The sequence below is a fragment of the Bacillus rossius genome, chromosome 3 (genome assembly GCF_032445375.1).
Source record: "Bacillus rossius redtenbacheri isolate Brsri chromosome 3, Brsri_v3, whole genome shotgun sequence".
Taxonomy (NCBI): domain Eukaryota; kingdom Metazoa; phylum Arthropoda; class Insecta; order Phasmatodea; family Bacillidae; genus Bacillus; species Bacillus rossius.
Genome location: NC_086332.1, coordinates 36,104,048 through 36,113,782, shown reverse-complemented (window position 1 = coordinate 36,113,782; position 9,735 = coordinate 36,104,048). Strand labels below are relative to the sequence as shown.

The 9,735-nt window shown below is 36.5% G+C and overlaps 1 protein-coding gene across 1 annotated transcript in view; it reads right to left on the bottom strand.

Moving 5' to 3' along the window:
* Nucleotides 1-307: 307 nt before the first annotated feature.
* LOC134530523 (lysosomal-associated transmembrane protein 4A) overlaps nt 308-9,735 on the bottom strand; it is a 30,906-nt gene continuing 21,478 nt past the window's right edge. The window contains exons 5-6 of the mRNA XM_063365417.1: nt 4,375-4,531; nt 308-3,932 (exon numbers count right to left, since the gene is read on the bottom strand). Of these exons, the coding sequence (XP_063221487.1) occupies nt 3,558-3,932; nt 4,375-4,531 (532 nt within the window). The 3' untranslated portion in view covers nt 308-3,557. The remainder of the gene's footprint in view (nt 3,933-4,374; nt 4,532-9,735) is intronic.

Sequence of the window (9,735 nt, the reverse complement as noted above, 5' to 3'; positions counted from 1 at the left end):
ATAATATTTAATTTCAAGTAGTTTTCAATAACTGGCATGACTATCATTTCTAAAACTGAATTTCAGAGTTGAATATAAACAATTCATTCAAATTACTTAGCTTTATGTTATTTATAAAATCAATTTTTATAAGGAATCACCACACAAAATATTTCCAATAAGCTGAAACAACCCGTCGATATACACAACTTTTCAAGATGTCTTCCAGGTTAATAGGAATACATTATTGTTGACTAAAGGACTTTTTATTTAATTGTTTTCATGCATTATCATTTAGCCGTTTCAATGTTCACAGATATATAAATCATTTTTCAGAAAAAAAAATTTATTTCCAAATGTTTGCAATTATAACATTAAATACAGAATAATACATTACATTTCACAGCTCTTTATAAACATATACTTGAAAACTGTTCACTATTTAAATTAACAAGAAATATGATTTCATACAACACACACATAATTTTATACAACTTTATTTTACACACACACAGGAAATATAACAATTACAGAAACTCAATACTAATGCAGTTTATTAAATATACACTAATTTTATTTGACTCTTTCAAATTCTAACTGTTCTATCATGTGAACCCTGAAGCATGGACTTGGTTCACAGTGTTACAACAACAAACTTCTCAAAATGTATGTCCACACTTTTGTAAATACTGTTCCTGATGAGTTATTACATGTTGAAAACTGATAGCATAATTAAAACCTGTGCATATTTGAATGATTTTATAGAGTAATGAAGTGTTGCCACTACTGCGATGTTAATAGGAAAATATTTTCCTTCTAGCCTTTACATATAATAGAAAAAGTGAACTTTTTTGACCCCAAATAAAAACCATCCCCACAAAGGCATATCTCCAAAAACGGAATACTGTTTTAATGCATATATAAACTAGTCATTACAAAAAAAATTCGAACATTTTGTGATGCCTATAATACTGTGCACATGAAAACTACTTCCTTACACTGATTTTCTTCCGATGCACATTTTCATTGAAACGTGAAGTGTCCACTGTATGAAATATCCAACATAGCATTGCATTTTCTGATTAGCACACACAAACCCCTAAGAAATAAACATTTTATCCTGTATGAAACTCAAATCACAAAGAGGGCTGCGTAATAGAAAAGGATAACATTTTCTCTTCCTTACAAATGCATGCTAATAATACAGTCAAACCTCGATTTTACGTACACTCACGGTTCTCCAAAATTTGTCCGTACGACCGAGTTGTACGTACGAACCAGTGAAGCCAAATTACGTCCATTTGTGGCTACTACCCCCCCCCCCCCATTTTTTTCCCACCGCTGCCACGGGAAATGAATTGCCGTTACCGTGTCTATACACGGCACGTACATGTGCGTGCCTTTGGCAAACAAGTAAATTTTTTACATGTACGTATGTTTATTATGCTGGAATTAACGCATAACATATTTGCTCAAATAAAAAAAAATACAGTGGGTTCTTTATAAATGTAGATAAGATTAACTAGTAGGCCTAAAAACATCATGAAAAACGTAACGTTTATAGGCTGCAATGAGCATTTTAAATCGCAAAATATATATATTTTATAGAAAAGTTTATTTTATTTCGTATTTTTCCATAAGCGTAATAGCTTTTCTCTTGCTTCCGCTCATGATGTACGAAATGCGTGTCCAAAAAGTAGCGAAGGTCTTCCAAAAACCGAAGCAAAATAAATCCAAGTAATGAAACAAAAAATCTAAATCCAGATGAAATTCGTTGCCAAGTCAAGAAAAAGAAATCCAAAGTAATCCAACCAAAATCCATAATCCAAATCAGTTAAGAGTAGCAATAAGTCCGAGTAATTATAGCACGAGACGATCTAAAATGCACGAGGCAAAAACGTAAACTCACGAATGTATGAACGTAACGGAAATATTACGTGGCTTGTAAGTTCTGATACTGTATTTATTTCATAACTTAGCTGAAATACTGGTACGTATGAGATATAATATTCACAAAATAAAATGAGCGGTGTCTTATAACTGTTTTATACGTATTTTATAATTTAAGAAGTATTACACAGTTGATGCATATTTTTTAACTAACCATTTATTTCTGGGGATTGTAAATAATTATTCATTGGTATCAAGACATCAAGATGAACGTAAACTTGAACATGTCACGGCAGCGAGAAAACTGGTGCGTATACCAATAAACCGGTATTAGAACTGGACAAAACTGGTACACGGGAGGTAGAGCTTATATTTTTTTCCGCTAAGCTCGCGTCTATTGGCTGGCTGCTGATGGAACGTCACGAGTCTGGGCGGAGCGTAGAGTGTTATACTGCGCATGCGCAGCTCAGGGAACAAAGAGAGCCAGCCGGCTTCGCCGTGCCATAACAACAGCTGACCGAATACAATGACCTTTCTCCGCGTACGGTGCGCTATTGACGGTAAATTCCATCAATTTGCTGCTTTTTATTTTTTACTGTGTATGTTGCCCATATTTGTTATAAACGCTGCAGGTTACGACTGTATTTTAATAAACTTTAACGTATTTCTTACACTTTTCATATTTTTTAACTTTTTTTTAAAAATTTTTTGCCTTATTTTTCACGGTTCCTGAAATCTGTACGTACGACCGAGGTGTACGTACGAACCAGGGGCCGTACGAGCGAGGTTTGACTGTAATAATAATAATAAACCCTTAGCACACGAAACAATGCACTTTATTAAGGAGATGTGTAAAAATAATATCAACGTAATAACTACCATTTTACTTCTCTATTTATGTATATTTTTTTTTAAAAAAAAAAGTATTTTCTACTCTTTCACATCATAAGTGAGCCAAATTAAACATAAAAATCATTTCTTCACCAAGATAAATCACTGAAATCTTTAATTACTACGAAGTTTATTACCGATTAAAAATTATAATATAGATAGTTTTGTTCTCTGTAACATGTTCTTACTTAAATAAAAATTTGATTTAAAACATTTGATTAAATTAGATTACAGTGTTAAGTTAAAACTACCCTGTCATGTTAATGTGACCACAGAAACAAAATGTGCAACAAAAATCTGATAACCAATAAAGCTACAATACCATAACTAGTTAATAAAGCATTTCCATACCATGCACTAGCATTGGTTGGCAGATAAATTAAAACACCAACGTAAGGATAATAGAGAAAAATATTTTTATCAAAGGCACAAAAATTCCAGCCAAATACTTGCGGGTCTCCTAAACTAAATCTTGATCAGGAGGCACAAGCAAAAATGCTAAATTTGGAACAAAAAAATGAGATGCAAAATTTGAAGCACAGCAAAAACACTTGAACCAAATAAAAATTATGATGTAAGCAAGGATTGATGGCAAGTCGAACCTGATCACTTGCCAATAAATGCTACAGAGGAACCCACAAATCCTCAGCCCGCTCACCTCGGATGTTACTTCCTTCTCACACACGCCACGCTAACAAGACAGTTGAGAGATATTAGCCGAGAACCAGTATGCCTGAAAGGTTAACATAACAAGTTGATGAAAGCAATGCTAGCTAACATCTGCCCCCGTCACCCACTCATGGGTTGACTTGTGGGGAAAGGGCTACAGGGGTGGGGGTGGGGGTGGGAGTAGGGGTGGGGGTGGGGGTGGCGGCCGGGGAAGGGGGTGCGGACATAGGCATCGCCACGGTAACAGGGATTTCCGCGGGGATGGACACAGCCAGTGGGACCGGAGGGACCGTGGCCACGGCGGCGGTGTAGGACGGGGGAGGGGTCGGGAACTTCTTCATGGCCGCTGCGAAGCGAGGGTCGCCCATGGCAGTCTCGTAGTCGGGCAGGTCGGGCAGCAGGGACTGGCTGTCGGGGTCGATGTAGTGGATGGTACGTTGGGCTGCGACCAGACGCAGGCTTAGGTACTTGTAGCAGCTCCACACCACTCCAATGAAGTACGCCTGCCCACAACGCACCCACCTCATTACACACTACCATTTCCTGGGCTTTATTGCTGACCGCATCTCCTCAAAGAGAAAGTTCAGGTACAGTAAACTAAGTTCAAGACATTCATAAATGATAAGATACTTTGCTACAGATCATAATTACTTTTCTAAAAATTTTCTTGAAACAAATTTACAATTTTTTTTTAGTTTAAAACTTATACTGTAATATTTTATTTTAAATGTTGTTACACAAAGATATATGTACCTAATTTTCACGTAGAGTATTGTGATGCTTACAAAGTTTTCACTCTAAAATGCTTTATGGTGTGTTATACAATAAGCATAGTTGCAAGAGAAAAGTGGGAGAAACTATTTGTAGCAGCAAGTTACTATTAAATTCTGTCATTTCAATAAATCATTTACTAATGACTGTTTGAGGGGCGGACAAGCACCGTACCTTGACCATCATGGCGATCATGAAGGACAGCAGGACGAGCAGGGACAGGCACTGGGGGTTGAGGCGCAGTAGCTCATCCCGGAACGGCAGTCGCATGTTCTGGGCCACCACGCGGTGGATATCCGGCAGGTAGCACAGGTAGCCCACAGCCGTCAGGCTGTTCAAAACACAACACCCTGTACTGTCACAGCCAGTGGTATATCTGGGGAAGTGTTATGTTTTCCTACCTATTACATCCATTAAATTATTCCCTTAATCACTTCCATACAGTCCTATGTTAATTTTCCCCATTTAAAATGTTTCTGTTTATAGATGATTGCTGTATATAATGTTCAGCATTTAAGTAAAAAAATAATAATATAATATTTATCTCCAAACTTTTAAACTATTTTTTCATTAAACTTTTAAACGTTAATTCCAAACAATAACAAACACGACAGTCAAAACCTTTGTCACACGATGCATGCTACTACGTTGTATTTTTTGACAAATCATCTACTTTCGCTCGTATCGACATTGTGAGGCTGTTCTATCTGTATACCATTTCCCTCATTCAAGATATAACATATAACATCTGATGAATACACAAACCACTAGCCATTCGTTGACCGGTTGGTGTGACACGTGACGCAACAGCAATTCGAGGAACTAAACACAATTTCATTGCTCGTTGAGCACTGAAGTAAAAAATTTGAAGTGATGGATGTAATGGTAAACATTTTAATTTACGCACCTTGCTATGATTTCTGTTTTTGGCAAGACGTTTTCTCTTTTCTCTTAATAATAATAATAATAATAATAATAATAATAATAATAATAATAATAATAAGAAAACATGCATGTATTTACACATTAATAACGCACAAATTTTCGTAAAACGTGTATTGAAAATTCATGGTGCGAGGCTTATTCTAACACAGACAATGCAGTATGGCCATAACTGCAGCATTTAACCAAATTTCAAATTTTAAATCAAAAATAAAGTAATATTATAATGTTTGAAATTCAAGGAATGTCATTATTTCAATACAAAGTTTTTACCAAAGAGCATAGCTCATAAAAAAAATTAACTTGTTAGATATGTGAATCTCACTTTTAAAGTAGCAAAAAACTTTGAATACTAGTTGCATGTTTAAAATTGTTCATGTTTTTGATTATGAAGTCTCATTGACCATCAAAAATGGTTAGTTTTATTTATATTGCACAAATGACAATCTCAGCAATGAAGATTGGTATATGACAAACTCATGAGGTATGGTATGTTGAGTATTCGTAAGCAAATGAATATTCATTATTTCAAAGTGTTTGTATTCGAGGTTGAATCCAATACAGTGAAACCCCGTATTTACGTTAACTGTATTTACGTTTTCCAGTTATTTACCTCCTTTGTTTTTGGCCAAATTTATTTTCCATAAGGCGGTATATGTCGTTTTCACGCTTGTTACGTCGGAAAAGTTTCTTCATTCCCGTTATTAACGTCTCGTTCAGTGTTTATAAACATCGAAACATGGCCGCCATAGAAGAAAGATACACCAAAAGCTGCGTATGTAAATGCGTTCGCGCCGTGAACAGTGCAAGTAACCTTGCACAATTCACAATGACTTCTATTTCCACAGCTTTCCGCTACGAGCGCTGGTAGTATCATTGGCTTTAACAGTAAATGTATTTGACACATCTTTAACTCTTTGTCGTTATTAATATCTGTGAGAAAATGGAGAAAGTGAAACTGCGGAAAACTATCACCGTTGCCGATAAAATTAAAATAATTGCCAAGTTCGACGAATATGTTGGATCACGTGTGGACCTTGCGAAAGAACTTTCAATCCCTGTGAGCACACTTAACACCATCATCAAAAGCCGAAAAATCATCACTGCAAATGCCGCACGATGAGGGCCAAGTGCTAAAAAACGTAAATAAGTGAAGGACTCAAAATTCAAACAGCGGGAAGATAATCTTTTTGAGTGGTTTCTGGTGCATGTGCAGCAAATTTACCAATAAATGGTACAATACTGAGAGAAAAAGAACGTGTTATTGCCTCTAGGCTGGGAATTCAAGATTTCTCAGCTTCCAATGGATGGATTGATCGGTTTAAGCAGCATCACAATGTTGTTTACAAGGTGATTTGTGGTGAAAGCAAAAGTGTGGATGTGGAGACTGTGGAACATTGGAAGGAAAAGCTACAGGAAAAAATTGCTGGGTTCGACCCGAAAAATGTTTTCAATGCTGACGAAACAGGGTTGTTTTTCAATGTTCTATCAGACAAAACCTTTAGTTTTAAAGGGGAAACGTGTCACGGAGGTAAGCTCAGCAAGCAATGGATTACTGTGTTGTATTGCTTACCAATGCAGATGGAAGTGAAAAATTCCCCTTTTATGTCATTGGCAAAGTGAGGAAACCTCAGTGTTTTAAAAAGATCAAGTCACTCCCAACAAAGTACGAAGCAAACACCAAAGCCTGGATGACCAATGCTTTGTTTCAGAGCCAGTTGCATGCATTTGATTCAAAAATGGCTTTGCAAAATAGGAAAGTTCTTCTTTTCATAGATCAGTGCTCTGCACACAAAGCAACAATCCAGCTTCGCAACACTGATATTGTCTTCTTCCCAGCAAACTGCACGAGTGAGCTACAGCCCCTTGACTTGGGTATCATTCAGGCATTCAGGTTTTTTTACCGCAGATACCTAGTTTCAAGGGCAGTAACAATGCTTGATGTTGGAAAAGACCCTTCTTTGATGAAGATAAATCTGCTGACTGCATTGCATTTTAGTGCAAGAGCCTGGAAAGAAGTAAAAACATCAACAATTCAAAACTGCTTTGCAAAAGCTGGATTTGTGTTCCCAGAAAAGGCTTACACTCTCAATGAAGATGATTACAGTGACATTGAATATGTTGAAAAACATGACAGGGTGTTGCAGGAGAAATTATTTCAAGATTATGTGGATGTGGACAGTCAGGTGATCACTTCGGAAGTGCAATATACAGAAGATATTGTAGAAAGCCATGTCAGTACTTCTCAACAGGATACTGATGAAGATGATGAAGATGATGATGATGATGATGATGATGATGAAGAAGTGACAACACCCACGAGTAAAGATGCTCTTGCTGCTCTTCAAACTCTGCCAGACTACATTGGAGTATCTGCTGGTGAAAACAGTGATGGTGTTTTTGATAATTTTTATACTTTAGAGAAGCAGATCATGTGCATGAACACTCAAAGATGCAAGCAAACCAAGATTTCTGATTATTTTACAAAGAAATATGCCTAAGTTAGGCTTGAAAGTTTTTGCACATAAGCCTACAAAACCTTTTTTATGTTAACATTTTATCATGGCACACATTGCTTCAATGCTGTATTCACACAATTTTATAAGTTATATAGTTATATATTGTAAATTTATTTTTGTTTACATAGGTCTAATGAAGGATTTTTTTTAAAACATTTCGTTCACGGTGTCTTTTTTGATGTCTCTGACTACTGAAGTAAAAGGATTGCATTAAACCAGGTATGTTACATTTTAAAAATATGTTTCCCTCAATTTACACTTTCCTGGTACAGTGAAAGTCTGTTGTAACGAATACGGTCTATAACGTAAAGTCCGCTATAACGATAATTGCCATCGGCACCGTCAGTTTTGCATATGCTGCGTAGGATAAAAATTTCGGAAATAACGAATGCAGCGTGGGCTCATTTTCGCTATAGCGATAGATTACACACCTGTAATTTTGCTCTAAAACAATGAGAAAACATCTACAATTTCTTTAATAAATGAAAAACAGCTTCGCACAATTCCACGCGTCCGGCAAACGAAACAACGCGCATGATGTGGCCATCTTGGCAACACCGCACAAGGTGGGGCCCCACAGCGAGCATAGCTTGCCTCGCGGCGACGAAAGCAAGACAGGACCCCGCTGCGAGCATTACTTATTTAGAATCACGCAGATTGTAGGGGAAGCCTACAACTCACGTAGTTTCGGTTCCCTACAACGTTCGTGCAACTTCGGATTTCTCTCAAAAATTGAAATTAAAAAAAAATCGAAGGGTTAGGTTAGGTCAGTCACAACATGCTTCGTTTCATTGGAAACTTCTGATTTAGCGGCTGAAGTGGCGTTAATACCAAAACGCAAAACTTCGGAAATCTTCGGAAATTCTTGCAGGGAACCGAAACTATGCGAGTTGTAGGCTTCCCTGATTGTAGCCCGTAAATGAGCATAACTCGTCTCACACTTGCATCGTACGCGTGCGGGCAGTTGACGAACACAGAACTTGTCGAGCTCGTCTTTTCTAATCAAAACGAAGCGGCGTCTGAAGATGATGACAATAATGATGACGAACCAAGTGACGTATCTGTTCCGTCGAAAATGTCAATGATGGAGGCACTTGACACAATCAGTCGTTTTTATCAGCATACAAATGCTACGACAAAATATTTAATGAACTTCCAAGAGGTCCAGTCGTTTATTTTGTCCGAAAGTCTAGTGAAATCAAGGCAAACGAAAATTGATTCGTTATTTAAAAAGTGATTTTTAATTTTGTGTTATTTTTCAAGGGTCTGTACGAGTGATTATTTTTGTGTTACTGACCAATTGTCGGAAAAATTATTTTATATAATTTGTATGGTTGTCCAACGTAATTAGAGATTTTTTAATTTTTTTTTGTATTCAAAACTCCGCAAATATGCACCCGGTATCATCAGCTTAGTGCACGTCTCCAGCAAACCAGCTGCGGTCAAAGCGACAGGAAGCGGCCGACATGACCTTGCATGACCCCGCCCGCCCGTCCATGTAAACAAACAGCTGTGCGCTTAGCCACGATGGGAGACGGCCTAATCACGGCCACGCGGTCTCATATTTCGCAGTCGGCAAGTGCTGATATAGCTTAAAAATGTTATTTTAGTAAGTTTTATGTATATTTCCTTTACTTTTGTTGTGAATTTCCATAGTAAAAACAAGCGAGAAAATATATTTTAAAAATGCTACAAAAATAAGATTTTTTTTTTAAATTTCGGCTATAACGAAAATTCGCTATAACAAACTTTTGGCGCCGTTATAAATTTACGTTATAACTGACTTTTACCGTATTTACACTTTTTGTATCTATTCCCCTGAAAAGTGTAAATAAGGGGTTTCACTGTATGTATATTTTATTATTCATATTCAAAAATTATAATATTCACACAGGCCTAATATTACAAACAAATATATTGTAAAAATAAAAACAATTACACAGAAATCTTCTGTTTTAAAAACAAAATTGAAATAAATATAAAACAAAAAAAGTTGTATCCAATAATTAGTACATTCTACGATTCAATTGAATAGAAAAATGTGGTTTACAGTCCACAATCACACCAGTACACA